The sequence below is a fragment of the Carassius carassius genome, chromosome 19 (genome assembly GCF_963082965.1).
Source record: "Carassius carassius chromosome 19, fCarCar2.1, whole genome shotgun sequence".
Lineage (NCBI taxonomy): Eukaryota > Metazoa > Chordata > Actinopteri > Cypriniformes > Cyprinidae > Carassius > Carassius carassius.
The window spans coordinates 7907684-7927357 of NC_081773.1; the positions used below are offsets into that span (position 1 = coordinate 7907684).

A 19674-nucleotide genomic window follows, 5' to 3' on the forward strand; every position below is an offset into this window, starting at 1 on the left:
ATCACCATTTACATTTAAAAGGAAATTTTAATGCTGATAAATAATTTAAGGTTTGAAACGTTTGAGTCAAACTGGCGGCCCTTCTCCTCAAGGTTCATTTGCTGCAATCACAGAGCTGCTCAGTCATTCTTTCACACGTTCCTTCCATCTGGCACCAGCCGCACACATCATGCATTATGAAGCCACTCACCACCCATCTCACCCGGAGAGAGATGAATAAGAAATATCCACAGAGAAAATGAGCTTACATTTGAAGAGAGGCTGAGTATGCGAGTGCTCAAACAAGAATTAAAAAGTTTGGATGAATTACGGGGAGTTTATTTGACCTTGCTGATGCGGCCGCTTCTATCACAGCAATCACAAGCACATCAGTCCTCTCCCTCAAGGCTGTGTTTTAGGAATGACAGCGGGAAGAAAGGCTTCTCTCTCTTCCTCTTAGACACGGCGTTCTGTAAATCTGTAATTACTCAGATGATTCAGGTCACTAGAAGCCCTTCAGCCAGGGAAATAAAGTTTGAAACTCTGACTTTGTAGACAAATTAAAGTGGGAGCTCTTTCTGTATACTCTCTTCTATTTACACACACATACTCTATGTGTCAAAATGTCCTCCTCACATGCCTGTTAAACAAAGCCAGAAACCCCAATGACAATACTGAGCCTTTCCCAGGGTCATAATGCAATCCATCATATTCTATTCTATTCTATAAATGAAACTGCTTCTGTTGTAGACAGAATGATCAGTTCTATTCAGTCAACCGAACCTGTCATGATGGAAATAGTTGGATCTAATCTATTATTTGAACTACATATATTATGTTGACAGAAGCATTAATTCTGTTCTTTCCATTGCCATTCAATATGTTCGGGTCGATAAGATTTTTCAATGTTTTTGAATGAAGTCTCTTATGCTCATAAGGTTTCATTCATTTGATCAAAATAGTAGAGAGTGAGACAGTACTATTGTGAGATAGTATTACAGTTTAAGAATTGTAACGATCTATGGTAAACTTGTAAACTGTAGCATCATTAAAACTATATAGTGTGTTTTAAATATATAAAAAAAACTGCTTCCAATGAAGAAAGACCCTTCTTTTTTATTCTTTCAACAGAGTCTGTGCAAAAATCATCAGTTCTCTTCATGCAACAACTTATGATGGTGACAAAAAGATATATTATTGTCTGTTGCATTTACTGATTCAACAGAACCTTTGAATATATTAGAATAGATAATTCCTGTCAACAATTCACAGACCATCATCTGATGAAGACAGTAATATAGGCCTATATTCTATTCTGTTAAATTCATTCAACAGAACTTACGATGACACAAAGTTAATCCATTCTACTAATAAAATCAACGCATATAAAAGTAAAAAAATCCATTTAATAGAACTTTGAGTGTTTTCCAACCTTGTTCCTGGAGGCACACCAACAGTATTTCCAATTTTTTTGAAATCCTCCTAATCAAACACACCTGGTTAAACTAATCAGTTTGTTACTTTAGTAGAGACTCTATGATAAAATAGATGGGTCAGATAAATTAGTCATTCAAATTATGGGCTGTTGGTGTACCTCCTGAAACATGGTTGAAAAACACTGCCTTGAAAGATGGAACATGGAATGTGATGCTACCAATGGAAATTATAATTCTGTTAGACAAAATACATATTCAAAACCTGTCCAAACTGCTCCTCTACTCTCCCAGTCCTTGTCCATGAGGACATAAGAGGTCAGGCACATAGCATTTAAAAAGGCAATTTGATGTAATAGACTATGGGGACCTTTTATAGCGGTGAGTGAAAGTAGCGTTTCAGTAACCTAATTTGAGTCCTAAACCATAAAAATGGAACCCCACTGCTGAGCTCTGCTTGATCTCTAGGTCAAGTCGTGAAGAAAATGCATTAACATTACTTAAACTTCAAAGATAATGACTGTAATCTTTTTTCAGAGACCCAAAAGCACAAAAAGCCAAACAGCTGAAACTTTTTCTATTAACTTTTTAAGTCCAATATATTATATTTCCACAGTCATATGTCAAAAGACCTTGAGGGAAAACAGCTCTCTGAAACTAGTCAATACTGGCTAGCTGAGCTGGTTAAGTCAAGTTAAGCCAAGGCTAGGTGTTTCAAGTACTGTGTAAGTAAATTTATCTTGTTTAACGGATGTTTAGGAGTTTTCTTGAAAATCGAGACAAAAGTACATATAAAGAAAATGCTTTTTATTTTTTTATTTTTGTGCGTTGAGAGGATCTGTAGCCTACTCTGTTCTCTGAGCTGTGATGATAATGAGACACCGGCTGAAGAGAGAAAGAGAGCATGACTGATGCTTTCAATCTGCTCCGGGAGAGATAACTATGTGCTTACAGCATCACACCTGTTACAAACGGACACTAAAGAACACATATGCCATCATTCAGGGAGGAGATTTGAATATAGTCTGCTTTACTGTGTATTACACTGAGGGGTATATAGGCTTTGTAAAGGGAGGAGTAAGAAGCTAAAAGGCGTATGGAACGCATGAACTTCAGAAGGGCAGTTTATAAGTTAAAACAGCCTCAGGACAAAAGATAAAAACAGAGAATGTGACTGAAAGACAAACTGTTGATCCCAAACCACAACTGACTTAAGGCAAACAAGAACATGCCAATGTGAAGGAGGATTCTGAATGAAATATAACTGTTTTAATGGTTATGATATATATATTAAAAAGAGCTTTTTCTGTACCTGGTTTCAAAAAGTGAAACTTTCATATATTCTAGATTATTACATGTAAAACATTTCAAAAGGTTTTTTTTTTTTTTTTGGATGATTTGAGCTTACAGCTCATGGAAGTCAAACATCCAGTATCTCAAAATATTATAATATTTCCTAAGATCAATAAAAAATGTATGTTAATTTAAGCAATCAATACTTGGTCAGGGCTCCTTTAGCACAAACTCTGGCATCAGTGATGTGTGGCATGGAAGCGATCAGCCTGTGGCACTGCTGAGGCACTATTGAGCCTTCATCTCATCTGTACTGTTGGATCGACTGCTTTTCATCTTTCTCTTGAAAAAATCCCATATATTTCATATGGGGTTCAGGTCATGCAAGTTGGCTGGCCAATCAAACACAGAAATATCATGGTCAGCAAACATTTTGGAAGTGTTTTTGGTTCTGTGGGCAGGTGCTAAAGTCCTGCTAGAAAAGGAAATCAGCATCTCCATAAAGCTTGTCAGCAGATGGAAGCATAAAGTTGACCAAAATCTCCTGGTAGACGGCTGCATTGACTTTGGACTTGATAAAACACAATGACTAACACAAGCAGACGTCACAGCAATTCAAATTATCAGTGACTTCAGAAACTTCATGTGACGAGTGGGGCAGGGCCGAGAGACGTGGGAACAGGAGCGAGGCCGGTGGAGTGATTGGAAATGAGCGACACCTGCTCGACCCACCGGTCTCGAGTCCCACGGAGGAGATGGAGGGATATAAAACCGGAGCGACGACAGTGACGGATGAGAGAGGACCAGGCCTGGGTTTTAGTTTGTGTTTGCTTTTTATTTGTGCGCGTCAGTCGTCCGTGAGGGGCTGACGCGCTGTTTTGTATTTATTTTGATTATTAAAGTTTATATTTGATTGTCCGCCGGTTCCCACCTCCTTCTTCCCGTGATCATGGAGTTTTAATCGTTACACTTCACACTAGACTTCAAGCAGCTTGGATTCTGTGCCTCTCCAGTCTTCCTCCAGACTCCAGAGCTTGATTTCCAAATGAAAAGCAAAATTTACTTTTATCTGAAAAGAGGACTTTGGACCACTGAGTTACAGCCCAGTTATTTTTCTTCATAAGCCCGTTTAAGATGCTTCTGACGTTGTTTCTGTTTCAGAAGTGGCTTGGTAGCCTTTTTCCTGAAGATGTCTGAGTGTGGTGACTCTTGATGCACTGACTCCAGCTTCAGTCCACTCCTTGTCAAGCTCTCCCAAGTGTTTGTATCCAGTTTGCTTGATAGTATTCTCAAGTTGCGGTCATCCCTGCTGCTTGTGCACCTTTTCTTACCGAATTTCTTCCTTCCAGTCAACTTTGCATTTAATATGCTTTGATACAGCACTCTGTGAACAGCCACCCCTTGTAGTAATGACCTTCTGTAACTTACCCTCTTTGTGGAGGGTGTGAATGATCTTCTTCTGGACCACTGCCAAGTCAGCAGTCTTCCCCATTATTGTGGCTTCAAAGAACAAGAGATACCCCGGAATTCATACTGTAGGGATGGTAATTTAATGAAACTCAAATGTAAATATTGTAATTTTGAGATACTGGATTTTTTACTTTCATGAGCTGCAAGCTCTAATCATCAAAATAAAAAAATAAAATTTTTAAATGCTTTAAATGTAATGAATCTAGAATATATGACAGTTTCATGTTTCTAAATAAGTTACAAAAAAACTTAACTTTCACGATATTCTAATTTTTTGAGTCGCAGCTGTATACACACATACACACACACGTATACATTTAAGATAAACACACACACGCACACACACACACACACCCACACATGTATACATTTAGGATATATCCTACATAAAAAAAGTATGTTGCCAGCACATAGACTATAAATACAGGGCCTGCACTACAGATAGAGCTTGCCTTTAGTTCAAAGACGTCGAATCAGATTTGTAATGAGCATTAGTGACAGAACCATCAGCCAATCAAATTTTGACATTCCATGACAGCACGCCCTCTGGGACCAACTACGTGCCCAGTGCTTCCCCCAACTAGGGTTGCCAGGTTTTCTTGACAAAAAACACCCAATCGCGTTTCGAGGTGTCCCCCGTTAAAAATTGCGTCCCAGGAGTAAAATACACATTTTTGCCGGGGTTCTCCTGGTAAAATTCACATTCCAGGGGCTAAATATCATGTCACTGAGGTTGCTTTAACCAGCAGACATGAAAAACAACCCACGGCATCATTGTTAAAGTAGCCCAATTTGACAACAATGTGTTCAGAGTTCAGTTGGGTATTTCCAAGCCGCTGTCAGCGGCGCCTCTACACCAGATCTTATTGCCGATCTGCCTTTTTCAAGGCACACTTTTGCAAACAAAAGGAGGAATAACTGAAGGATAAACTACTTAACCTGAATTCGCTTTTGTGCGGTTTTGTGCACCATTTCAAAGAGCAATTGCATCTATGAGTGGCTAACAGCTAGCACAAGTTATTTGGCCATGTTTATTTTTTTTTATACGAGGAAAGGGACGTGGAATGACAGACGCACAGACTTTATTTAAAAATGTCAGATGAGTGCTTTATTATTTGACGAGTATTGATTCATGCACATTTGTTATGGATGTGTACGTGTTGTTTGATAATACTGTGGTATGGTGTGTGGATGTCCAGCATCTGTACAGTTCTGCTGATGTGAGCGCATCGTCATTTTAGAGTGACGTGAATGATCGTAGTGAATCATGTATTTGTGGATTACTTTTACTGACCCATGTAGGGAAATTTACTCAGAATGTAACCCACCCCCATCTAGTCTACTGTTGAATTTGTTGATCAGCTGTCATTGTCGTTGAGAGCCTGTGTGCGGCATAATATGCAAATTATATGCATATGGCTGAGTTAGCTGTTACAGAAATGTGTGTAAGATAGATATGTAAGGGTATGTAGTTTACAGTTGCTTACTGAAGGCCCTGAGTGAAACCCCATGGCATGCTCAACTCAACTCAACTCAACTCAACTTTATTTATAAAGCACTTTCAACACCACAAGTGGAACCAAAGTGCTATACAGAAAGTATAAAAGAGAAACATAAAAACAAAAACAGACATATGTGTAACAATGTACAAAATTCACAATCATCGGGAAGAAGGAGGCGGGAACCGGCAGACAATTAAATAAGATTTAATAATAAAATAAACAAAACAGCAAACAAACAAAACAAAAGCAAAACACAAATTAAAATCCAGGCCTGGTCCTCTCTCGTCCGTCACTGTTGTCGCTCCTGTTTTATATCCTTCCATCTCCCCCGTGTGACAAAAACAAACAGCATTTACTCAAAAAAATAAGACTTCTACGTTTTTTTTTTACAAAAGACCACTTTTTTATCAATAAAAAGATTAATTTTAAGTGCTATAACTGCTGCAAATGTTGTTAACATTTGCCCTTCAAAATGCTTAGCAATGTCAGACACACTAAGAGAAATAGGGATTTCCACAGCTCCTCTCAACATGGCTTTAAAAAACATTTAAAGCCTTAAACAGAATCCACAAGACTCAACCATAAGCTGAAGTCAGTGTACCATTCCCAGAAAACACCCCAACACACATGGAGAGGAAGCATGAATGCAATTCCATTAACAAAAAGAATTAGCCATGAGCTTTCATCTCCCCCTTAGCTTGCTATCAGTGAGCCACAGATTTGTGGGACAGTGGGACAGTGACACAGTAGCATGGCAGCACATACAGTATAATCACAGGACTGTATAGTACAGGCTCAGAGCTCATATGAAGCTATATTTCTCAGAGACACCATTTCTTAGTCATGGAATCAAACAAGCATGATCCAAACTCAGCCAAGAGTGAAGATCATGTGGATTAAATTTGTAAGGAGAATATAGTCTCCATTCTGCCTGGCAATGGTAATGGCTTACAGTTCCATTAAGAGAAATTATGAAGGAAGATTAGGAGCTGATGGTTGTCTCACAAAGTAGGATAAAATTGAGAAATAAATTGGAGTGCCTGAATTGAACACATCTGGCTATTGGTTAGAAGCAAGAATTTTAAATGTAGCTCAAGACATGGAAGGCATTATGAATCATTTTGGTGGCCGCAATATGAGCACAACAATATGTTGTTGTATGTTGCATGTTGCATGCCAAGTACACTGAAAAAGTCTGGTAAAATGCTCTGTCTGTGGTTCTACAAGGCTAAAGGCAGAGTTTAAGGAATGGTTCACTCAAAGGTGACATTTTTTATCATTCATTATGTGTGCATGTTTATTTATTAGCTATACTGTAGGTAAAATGAGATGGCTAGCAAAAATAAGTTGTAAAAACTGCACAAATTAATTGTAATGGGAGCAAACAAAATTTTTTGCCATGTGCCCCAAAAATTTTCAACTAATGTGTTTATGAAGGTAATAACTTACAGGTATTATGGCAAAAATTTAGAGTAATATTTGATGGGGGAAAGCACAAAAGTGTTTAAGTCATTTAAAGCGAATAATAATAATAATAATAATAATAATAATAATGATAATAATAATAATAATAATAATAATAATAATAATAATAATAATAATTTAATTATGAGCAGATTGAAAAGTAATTTGTAAAAAATAAAAATAAAAAATAAAAAATACATTAATTTAAATATTAAATATCAAATAAATTATTTAAATTGTATACATTTTGAACTAATTTTAAACATGATTTTTTTTTATTAAAATAAAATCAGGAAAATAAAGTAAATAATATAAAATGTAAGCTCATTTTAAAAATACATTTAAAAAAAAATACATTTAGGCTATGCATTTTTGTATAACTTGCAAGCACGATGTCAGACACTGTAATATGCTCTGGTCCCCTCCCTGCTTACCGTGGTGACTAGATGCATAGCAGATTGTCATCACTCAATGGCTGGATGTCTAAGTGGTGCCCACTAGGGATGTGCACGGATAGTCGAACATTCGAAAATTCGTTCTGCTCTAATTATTTGATAAATAAAAATGATATTCGAATTTCGCAAAAAAAAAAAAAAAAAAAAAAAGTTCACAATAAAACCTAATTTGGTCACTTTCTGTGATTCTCCACGGCATATTTGAAGGTGTATGCAAGCAAAAAATAATTAATGAATGATTAAGGGGCCATTCACATGTCGCGCCTAATAAGGCGTGGAAAAGGCTATGCGCGCCGCTTTCTCCTTCTTTCCAAAGCGCTCGGGCAGAAGCGCTCCTGAGGCGACGCGTTCTCTCCATGAAGACGCGGAAATTTCAGCAAAGGATAAATGGATTTGCAGCACAAAAAAAAATTGCTTTCAGTAGCTCTGCTACTAAACTTATTTCAAAATGGCAATCCATATACAGCTATGATCAGCTGTTCCTTCATCTTGGCTGAGCTTTCAACCTTGTTACAGGAAAGGATGAAGCTGAATGTTTAGTTCTTGTCACATGACCCGCGGTTTGCTTGCGGCATTCTGAAAAGTAGAGGTGTTTTTAACTCGATGCTGTGCGGACGTGCCTGGAAAAAACTGGACCGCGTCGCACCGCGTGCGCATCGCGATCGCGTCGCTTCCATTATGAGCGCGCATACCGCGTGCCTACATTGGAAATAACGAACTTGAGCATGCAAAAGACACGATATGTGAACACCCCCTAAAAGAACTGCGGTCTTCTAGTACTTCAAATATGCCGTGAAGAATCACAGAAAATGATCCAAGAACATTGTTGCAGCATCTCTCAAGCAACGAATAAACACCGCTAACTTGGAGAATGCAGTGAAAACTCCTCTTCTCGCGTCTGCCCTAGACCCTCGGCACAAACATCTCAGGTTTCTCGATGAAAACATGAGAGAAGTTAGAAAAAAAAAAGAACATTTTCCTTGATGCGAGTGGTGCGGATGCAGTCGCCACGATGAAGAAGATGCAATGCCCACTCGTCAGAAAAGGCTGAGCCAGTTCTCCAGCGATGATTACAGAGAGTCCAGCCGAGACGAGTGGGAACAGTTCTTGCTGGAGCCATGTATTCCACCAGATGAGGATCCCATTCAGTGGTGAAACGAAAACACGAAGCGCTTCACAAAACATATTCGCTTAGCACACCGTTATTTGTTAGTCCCGCCAACGTCTGTGCCGTCAGAGCGCGTTTTCTCCACGGCCGGCCTTATTGTTAACAGACTAAGGAGCCGACTTTCCCCCAATCATGTTTACATGTCCGTATTTCTTAACAAGAACATTTGAAACAATAGAAAAAAAGAAAAAAAAGATTTGCTGACAGTTTAAAAGTTAAGTGTAAGCTACATTCTGTACGTTTTTTCTTTGTTCACTTTTTTTTTTTTTTTTGCTTTTAATCTGTACTTTTGTTTGTTTGCACGCATTGTTAAAAATTCAAAATGACGAAAACAAATGTTGCTGAAAAATAACGTCTGACTCATTAAACTTAATTTAAATAAACGAATATTCGAATATTCGTTTTTTTGTGAGCTCAAATATTCGAATGTGATATTTGTGGAAAACGGCCATCCCTAGTGCCCACAGAATAACATAGGTTTCATAGACAATTGGATGAGCTGTTGGGGCATACCTGCCCTGTTGAAAAGAGATGGTCTTCATCCCTCCTGGGGTGGCGCCACTCTTCTCTCTAGAAATATGGCAAATAGTCTTAGTGTTTATACTTGACTAACTGGGGCCGAGGTCAGGAAGCAGACAGACTGGCTAAACCGACCGTCTGCTAGCTGCCTCACGTCACAGAGGTCAGTTAATTCTCAGCACATAGAGACTCTTTCACCTAGATATCACACTATAGAGACTGTGTCTGTTCCCCGAACTAGAAAATACAAAAAACGTCCAAACCAAGTTAAGATTAACAATTTAATTGAGGTTCAACAAATAAAAAACAGATGCAATATGGATAAACAATAGATAAAGCTTGGCTTATTGAATATCAGATCCCTTTCTACGAAAACATTTTTTGAAAATAATATGATCACTGATCATGATATAGATGTGCTCTGTTTGACAGAAACCTGGCTAAAACCTGATGATTACATTATTTTAAATGAGTCCACCCCCCCCCCCAAGATTACTGTTATAAACATGAGCCACGTCTAAAAGGCAAAGGGGGAGGTGTTGCTTCAATTTATAACAACGTTTTCAGGATTTCTCAGAGGGCAGGCTTCAAGTATAACTCGTTCGAAGTAATGGTGCTTCATATAACATTATCCAGAGAAACAAATGTTAATGATAAATCCCCTGTTATGTTTGTACTGGCTACTGTATACAGGCTACCAGGGCACCATACAGACTTTATTAAAGAGTTTGGTGATTTTACATCCGAGTTAGTTCTGGCTGCAGATAAAGTTTTAATAGTTGGTGATTTTAATATCCATGTTGATAATGAAAAAGATGCATTGGGATCAGCATTTATAGACATTCTGAACTCTATTGGGGTTAGACAACACGTTTCAGGACCTACTCATTGTCGAAATCATACTCTAGATTTAATACTGTCACATGGAATTGATGTTGATGGTGTTGAAATTATGCAGCCAAGTGATGATATCTCAGATCATTATTTAGTTTTGTGCAAACTTCATATAGCCAAAATTGTAAATTCTATTTCTTGTTACAAGTATGGTAGAACCATCACTTCTACCACAAAAGACTGCTTTTTAAGTTATCTTCCTTATGTATCCAAATTCCTTAGCATATCCAAAACCTCAGAACAACTTGATGATGTAACAAAAACTATGGACTCTTTCTTTTCTAGCACTTTAAATACAGTTGCTCCTTTACGCTTAAGGAAGGTTAAGGAAAACAGTTTGACACCATGGTATAATGAGCACACCCCCCCCCCCCTAAAGAGAGCAGCCCAAAAAATGGAGCGCAGCTGGAGGAAAATAAAACTAGAGGTATTTCGTATTGCTTGGCGGGAAAGTAACCTATCCTACAGAAAAGCATTAAAAACTGCTAGATCCGAATATTTTTCTTCTCTTTTAGAAGAAAACAAACATAACCCCAGGTATTTATTTAATACAGTGGCTAAATTAACGAAAAATAAAGCCTCAACAAGTGTTGACATTTCCCAACACCACAGCAGTAATGACTTTATGAACTACTTTACTTCTAAAATCGATACTATTAGATATAAAATTGCAACCATTCAGCCGTCAGCAACAGTATCGCATCAGACAGTGCACTATAGACCCCCTGAGGAACAGTTCCACTCATTCTCTACTATAGGAGAGGAAAAATTGTATAAACTTGTTAAATCATCTAAACCAACAACATGTATGTTAGACCCTATACCATCTAAGCTCCTAAAAGATAAATCTCTATATATATATCTAAATTAGGGCCTATGCTTTCAATGTCAAATGCAGAAATGTTAATCCATGCATTTATGACCTCAAGGTTATATTATTGTAATGCTTTATTGGGTGGTTGTTCTGCATGCTTAGTAAACAAACTAGAGCTAGTCCAGAATGCAGCAGCAAGAGTTCTTACTAGAACCAGGAAGTATGAGCATATTAGCCCGGTCCTGTCAACACTGCACTGGCTCCCTATGAAACATCGTATAGATTTTAAAATATTGCTTATTACTTATAAAGCCCTGAATGGTTTAGCACCTCAGTATTTGAATGAGCTCCTTTTACATTATAATCCTCTACGTCCGCTACATTCTCAAAACTTAGGCAATTTGATAATACCTAGAATATCAAAATCAAATCAACATTGTTCGGGAGGCAGACACACTCTTGCAGTTTAAATCTAGATTAAAGACCCATCTCTTTAACCTGGCTTACACATAACATACTAATATGCTTTTAATATCCAAATCCGTTAAAGGATTTTTAGGCTGCATTAATTAGGTAAACCGGAACCGGGAACACTTCCCATAACACCCTATGTACTTGCTACATCATTAGAAGAATGGCATCTACGCTAATATTAGTCTGTTTCTCTCTTATTCCGAGGTCACCGTAGCCACCAGATCCAGTCTTTATCCAGATCAGAGGGTCACTGCAGTCACCCGGATCCAGTACGTATCCAGACCAGATGGTGGATCAGCACCTAGAAAGGACCTCTACTGCCCTGAAAGACAGCGGAGACCAGGACAACTAGAGCCCCAGATACAGATCCCCTGTAAAGACCTTGTCTCAGAGGAGCACCAGGACAAGACCACAGGAAACAGATGATTCTTCTGCACAATCTGACTTTGCTGCAGCCTGGAATTGAACTACTGGTTTCGTCTGGTCAGAGGAGAACTGGCCCCCCAACTGAGCCTGGTTTCTCCCAAGGTTTTTTTCTCCATTCTGTCACCGATGGAGTTTCGGTTCCTTGCCGCTGTCGCCTCTGGCTTGCTTAGTTGGGGTCACTTCATCTACAGCGATATCGTTGACTTGATTGCAAATAAATGCACAGACACTATTTAACTGAACATAGATGACATCACTGAATTCAATGATGAACTGCCTTTAACTATCATTTTGCATTATTGACACACTTTTTTCCTAATGAATGTTGTTCAGTTGCTTTGACGCAATGTATTTTGTTTAAAGCGCTATATATAAATAAAGGTGACTTGACTTGACTTGACTATTAGGGCCAGAGAACAGGTTGCAATCTGAACTACTGGCCCAACTGGGTCTAAAATCCTTACTTGTAATTTGGCATCAAGATTTGGAACACTATCCACATAAGCCATGTGTACTGTTTTCATGACATTTATTTTTGATCTTGACAGCCCCCCTTCACTTTTAATTTAATTATTAGGAAAAACAGGAGGCAGGACATTCTGCAAAATATCTGCTCCTCAGAAGAAAGAAATGACGAAATTTAAATTTGTTGGTGAACTATTCCTTCAACATAAAATAGTAGTAGTGCAAACCAAGCGTATGACTGCTTATCTGCATAATTAGTCAAATAAATTTCCAGTGGTGAGGAACAGAAAGCAGTTTGGCTTTGGACATTAGTAGAACAGTTGCATACGCCAAAAGGCCGAAATGAGATCCTGCTCTACTGCTAGTCCCAGCATGAGACTGAGTGAACCAGGAATGAACTCCTGTATTTCTCTGAATCCTGTCTCAGTTTCATTTTCTTCAGCTATTCTCCATTGCAGTCTTTCCTTTCAACTCTCTTTCTGTCTAATAAAGCCATCAGCCTTTTTCGTTCCCTTTTAACAGCCTCCTTACAGTCCCATCCACCCGTTTTATATTCAACCATTCAATCACCAACATTTCCAGCGGATTCTTCTTGACCTCATTCACTGCTGTCTATTTCTTACTGGCTTCTTTACGGCCTACACTGAGAGAGCCCATAACCGTTTTATAGAGGACTGCATTAAGTCAAACACAGCCTCCACCCACACACACCCACACACCAAAATTTGTTACAGACACAGACCTTTGCTGAAACAGCATTTGCTACTTTTTGTAATGCGATGCATTTTGAAATGGAAAAGGACAGGAAAGAAACAAGGGCAGGTTTGGTTTTACCCATCTGCAATTGATTGTGAGAAGTGGGTGTTACATACAAGAAATCAGTGAGAGCTAAATGTTGACTGGGACATTTTACCATCAAGGGAATATTATTTAATCTATTATGGAGAGTAACAGAAAAATAACTTACAACACCTTTAACCACTGGCTAGACTAGCTAGACTTAAAAACAGGATTTAGAAAGTCTGGATTGCCTACAACAATGGCCAAACAGCAGGTTGGCTATTGATAAGCATTACCTCAAAAGTCCAGGGTTGTCCATGAATGGGCCATGAGAATATAGACTATGAAAGTGCATTAAGAAAGTAAACAGTGCTCCGTTTACACATTTTTTACTCCTATCTGACCCAGACTGGATATTGTTGCATACATTAAAAAAATGCACAAGATCAGTTATTCAAGCATCCAATCTGAGCCACTTGTGGTTCTAAATCAGAGATGTGTGCGATTTAAGGATATTTGATCTACGTCTAATCACGCATATCCAATTCCACAGTGTGTGACCGGCTTACCAAGCAGACATGTCTGTACGTGCTTACACAAACATTCAAAGTTTTTCTAAGGCAGATATTTTGATAGATGCTGCCTGTCTTCAGATGTGTGGAGTTGGTCCCACCACTCCTGCCATCTACAGTAGGTACAGTAAAAAAGGCCATGACACACCAAGCCAACATGTTACAATATTTTACATCATCCAACAAAAGTTTTTTTGTTTTTTTTTGACCACCTGCTGATACAGACCGGTGCAAAACATTGGTCATTGATTGTCGGCTTTGTATTGTGCTCAGTTACTTTTATCTAATTTTATCTAATTAATCAAAATCGATTTTTAAATAGATGAATTAGTAGATACCATTTGAAACTATTAAATTAAAATGGGTGGTAGAAACAGTAAAAGCCTATAGAACATTCAGCTTTGGCAGGAAAAACTTGTATAAAAAAAAAACACTTGTATCCTAAAGATTGGACCCTGCATTATAAAGTGAATTAAATTTTTGTGATATTAATTTTTGCATGTAAAAACAATGCGTTTTTTAAAAGTTGGACTTTTCACTAGAGCGTTACATTATTTATTAGAATGCAATGTTATGCTAAACGGACACAAAAACAATGATCAAATACCCGTATGTTTACATAAGCTGAACTGAAATTGCTAAATGAAAATAGGCCCAATGGAAACACATTAATTTCACAAAAACTCCAAGTATTTACGCTCACATGAGGTGGTTTTAAGGCAATTTGAAAAAGCAATATTTCGCAAAACTGCAATGAATACAGTTTTGTCGCATTTAAAGGTCACCTGGAATATGTAAAAATCACATGATCCTGACGTAATCTCCAAGAACCTCACGTATGTGGCCACTCTTAAGTAAAAGCGGATTTCAGTGCCATTAATGCTTCGATAAGCCCTTATTTACACTGGACATGTCTGCAGCGCATTACTGCTCATGTGTGACTGAAGTCATGGAGAAAGGCAGTGAATGGCAGGTATGATGGGATAGAGAGGGAGATCTGTGAGGTTTCCTTCTTTCTCTTGGTTGCTTCTCTGTCTCCGCTTCCAGGCTGTCAGGTATTGATTTACACTAGAGTACCATACAAGCTTCAGTTAATATAAGAGGCAGGGGAATAGGGAAGCATAAATTAGAAAGAGAGCACTCTCACTCTTTGTCTTTCAAACATAAACATACTCAACTTCGTGAACAGAGGATGCACTGACTGTAAAAAAAAAAAAAAAATTCTTTCCTCACACAAGACTGATGGGATCATACAAAACCCAAATGTGAAAAACTTCCGTAAGCGTGCACTTGTCTCCTGTACTACATCTCAAACCTTGAGGGGGATCTGAGTCGTGCACTAGTCACACGCATGAACACACACACACACACAAGCACACACGCGCACACACACACGCACACACACACGCACACACAGTGTTCTGCTGGCTTTGCACCTGAGTGTGCGACCTTGCGCATTCTCTCACTGTTTGCCTCTGGCACTGGCCACTGCTGAGTCTCCGTCCACTCAAACACACAGGAAGGAAGAGTAAAGGTGAGGTGAGGGGAGGAGAGGGAGGAGTCAGTGATAGCACAAGGCACTTTCCATGAATACAATACGCTTTGCTCTATCACTCTTTTCAATTATTATAGGCACAAATCTATATTCTTTTCAGTGAGAACCATTAGATCTAATTGGACGTTTTACTGGAACACAAAAATCTAAATTTCACTTTTTTATTTTAGCTAAAAAGAGTTTTGTTAATGAAATTTGGGAAATGAACAAGTTGTAAACTAGCTGTAGTAAAGTTAATCAGAAATAAGCAACCTCTCGACATCATAGCATCATTTTTAGTCACAGTTTTAATTCATGTTTGTGTGCATGAGACAGTCGAAACATACCGTCAGTTTTTGACTTTCCTAAAAATATAATGGCCAAATTATTTTGTCATTTCAATGTTGGTGCATTGTCAACTTTTATCTAGTGCAAAAAAGCTAAAGTAATTGCATCAAATATCTGCATCCCTACTTCTCTAATTAAAGACTGAACTGTCCTGCCTTCTCAACTGCATCAAACAAATTTTACAATACTTTAAACTAATATTCAGTTCACTAAATAACTAATTTAACATTGAACTCATTTTAATAAGCATTACAGCTCAATTAACATAGAAAATAACATAATTTGGAAACATTGTACAGTGTGACAAGTAATTCAATTGTTCCACAAAAAAAATTGTGTTGGCAATTTATCAAACGCCATCTTGTTATCCCAAATAAGTTAACATTTGTCTTAAATAAAAGGGAAATATAAGATTATCAGTCTGCAAACCATTTGATCCAAACTAGAAAGCAGTCACATCTAAATTTATCAATTCAGTCTGCAACTGGTTACTTAGACATGCCCCAAATATTAACAGGGTTGCAAACTTCATAAATTAACTGGGAAAAATTGCTTATCAATATTTATTTGACCTCCTGAGGTTGACAACATTTTTTGTATAGGTTATGCAAAATAATTTTTCTGGACCCAGTTTGTGCTGCATCCATGAAAAGTGTCATAAACAAACAAACAAAAAAAAATAATTAAATGGAGCAAAAGCATAATATAATCCATTAAAAGCAACAGAGGGGTGTGTGGGTGTGCGTTCAAATGAGCAAAACATATACAGATAAAAAACATTAGAGATGAAGGACAATTAGACTATCTGAATAAAGATGAAAAGAGAGGGGTGGTGAAGGGACGAGTTTAACAACTGCCTTTCATCTGCAGCTGGCAACACAAATGCTTCCTGATTACCACCTTCTCCCACATCAGCATCTCCATCCTCCCAGCCACCATCACTACATCCGTTTCAGTCTAAAATACTCCCTTTCCCTCTCTCCATTATCCTACCTGACACTTTCTCTTGTACAGGCGTGTTCATGACCACACACCCACCACAAATACAAAGCTACACACACTAGAGAGGGATCCTGCAGAGGCTGTCAGACTGTCACCCACCGGCTGTCTGTCTGAAAGCGAGCAGACTCCCTCAGGAGGTTCCTACACACCTGCAGCACCAGATCCAGCAGCCACCATCAACTTTTACACTGCTGCCGCATCCTGCTGCAACTTCCCACATACACAGAAGTCACCAAAGCCAACACATCATCCTGACAGCTCATCATCTGCTCTCAATGCACTGGATGCTTACAGTACATGCATTTAGTGTTTTAATGCACTTAATGCATGCAATAAGCACCCACGAATTCTGATAAATATCTTCTGCCTTGACCTGCATGCAGATACACACCCTACATCACACACACATCTTCCTCCTTTCTCTCAATCACTCTACAGCAAAATTGCATTATTGGCAAATGACATCATTGGCGAAATGACATCATGGGCAGATGCATGTAAGGAAAGACGCCTCTCTCGCGGCTCGTTACTCACAGCATTTGATGAAATGATAGTGTGACATTTTCTCCGCGGATCACACAACTACAGGTTCGGTCTCTCCGGTGCGATGCTGTAATAACCGGTGCGATACATCAGAGCCCGGCCACTGATATTTGCTTCACCTCCCCGTGCATTATTAAAGGGCGATCGGGTTGCAGAGGCGGTTGTGGTTGTAGTGAAGGAGGAGCGCTGGATGGATAAGGTGACGGTAACGGCTCGCTCTCTCTCCTATCAGCAGCCTGCAGTCGCGTCGACTCCGCCGTGCCGCTCTATGACCATGACCGCCACACGTGCTATTGTAGCGCCTTTGATTGACGCGTCCTTAACCCCGCCCACCACTGCACACACCCCTCGCACACAGAAACACGCGCTCTTTCGCCTCAACGAGAGAGTGGAGGAGATAGTGATGAGAGGAGGTAGGAGGTTTGGGGAAGGAGAGAGGGAAGAGGGGAGGGGAGTGGATAAAATTTGTGTTTTGACTGAGGGAGAGAGAGGCTGAGGTAAGTTGCTGCAGTGCGGCTCTCTGACAGAGATCCGCTAGAGATGCGACGCGGGAAAATATCGAACGGTTAACACATTTCAATGAAAGCATGTTATGATTAGCTGTATGGTGACAATTATGACAATTAGGCTGCGAATTAAAAATAGTTTGTTGTCTAAATGAAGAATACACAATCACACAGAATATGTTTTCTTAACTAACATCTTCGCATCATGAATGCGCAAAGATATCTGGAGAAATCTACATTATAGGAACACTTTCCAATCATCTCAGTTGTAATAGTTTGCTTGATGCTGTGGAAGTATTGGAAACAATGGTCACTCATTTTTTCAGCCTTTATTTAAATGTGTGTTTAATTGACATTTTTTTAAAATGTCACATGTGTAATGACTCCATGCGAAAATGACGTCATAACATCAGTAGGCTTGTTCGACTTCATGCAGCGCCGTAAAGATCGACTGCCGCCTTTCAAAAGCAATGCATTCTGGTTCGAAAATTTGTCCTACTTTGATTGGCACAGAAGTCACCTTACGATCACAGGTGCCATCAAAGTACCGCAAGAGCAAAACGAGACCAGACGCCTAGGTCAGGCACTGCAGTTGCTCAAAATCGGTTGCGAAAACCTTGATGACGACACACTTTATTGTCATTGGTGATGACAAGCACCACTTGTGTTGCTTGCTTATTCTAAAAATTGAATTCCAACAATGCTCACAAATCTGTGTTTTTAAAACAGTAAAAGTATTTTAAGTGTAGTCGCCATGTTATAGCCATGTTTAGCAATAAAAGCATATATACCCCCAATTTATTGTTTTTTTTGTAGTATATGTTAATGTCAAATATGTTAATTTAGTCTGACTTGAGACAGTGGTAACTTGCAAAATCTTGCCAATTGGTTAAAGCCAGACAAAGTCAATTGGCTCATAGGGACTTGCCCTAGTGTGCAAGTGTCTACTGCAGGAGTGAATACCATCTCAACAAATCGTTTAAGAGCACTATTTACTTTACAACTTTAAGCAAAGCTTTAAAAAACTTACAGTGTGCTCTACAGTCTCTAGGCTCATGGTGTCCAGACACCAACATTTCAATGGTTCAGAAAAGATGAATCACTGTCTAGCCAACAGAGATATCAGTATGGAGAACATTTGAATGACTTCATTTTCAGTACTACTGCAGCACACTGGGAGTGTATATTAGCACTTGTTTTGTTTGCATTTGGGATCTGATAGAGCATTTGCCATTTTTGTTCAGACCTAATGTAATTGGTAGTTGAAGACATTATCAAACTGTGTAGAACTTAACTATAAATGACCTCTGCACCTGTCTACACAGCAACACTTCTGATATGAGCAATGAGACGTCTATACTTCAATGGGAAACAAATAAGAAACTACTTTTAACATGATATCAACCTCGTGAAACGCAGAATACACAGTGAGAAATCTGTCTGAGACATATATTGTACACAAACCAACAATTTAAATAAACAGCACTGACAGAATGCAGGTAAAAAAAACACCCTATGCAGTGTAATTTATGATAAAGGGCATATTGTCTCATTGCTCGCTGTCAGTGTTGATGGAGTCCTGACAGCTTAACTGCGCAGCAATAGTGTTTAACTGGCCACAAATTACTTATGACAAGTTTCATCTTCCTTCTGCACTGAGTTAACACCTTCATGCATGCACAGGAAATTACCAACATGCAAGGTCTGCAAATTTGGTCGTGTAAAGCACATCAGACTGATTACATTGCATTTTCACCACCATTTTGACCAGTGAATCTGGTTCAGTGTGTGTTGGAGTGTATGCGGTTATGACTATACATGAATGTCTGCATATGTTTGTCTTCCTGCCAAACACCTCCACAGGAACCCACACATAAACGCCACATTTTGAAACGAAACAAAAAAAAAAAAAAACAGTGAGAGCGAGAGAAATGGAGAAAGAGACCAAAAATAAAGCCTGTCATGTGTATCCAGGTCACAGATTTAACCCTCCTCTTACTGCATCTGCTCGGAGTGCCGGGATTCATTTGCAG

At 38.8% G+C, this 19674-nt stretch overlaps 1 protein-coding gene across 4 annotated transcripts in view; it reads right to left on the reverse strand.

The window, feature by feature from the left end:
• The window catches only part of LOC132094980 (unconventional myosin-XVI-like), a 250673-nt gene that overhangs the window by 200367 nt on the left and 30632 nt on the right, over nt 1-19674 (reverse strand). For 2 of the 4 annotated variants that reach the window (XM_059499686.1, XM_059499689.1), the window contains exon 1: nt 17127-17413. The exons of the other annotated variants lie outside the window; for them this stretch is intronic. In XM_059499686.1, the coding sequence (XP_059355669.1) occupies nt 17127-17154 (28 nt within the window). In that variant the 5' untranslated portion in view covers nt 17155-17413. Of the gene's footprint in view, nt 1-17126; nt 17414-19674 lie in introns of those variants that run through there. 4 annotated transcript variants of the gene reach the window in all.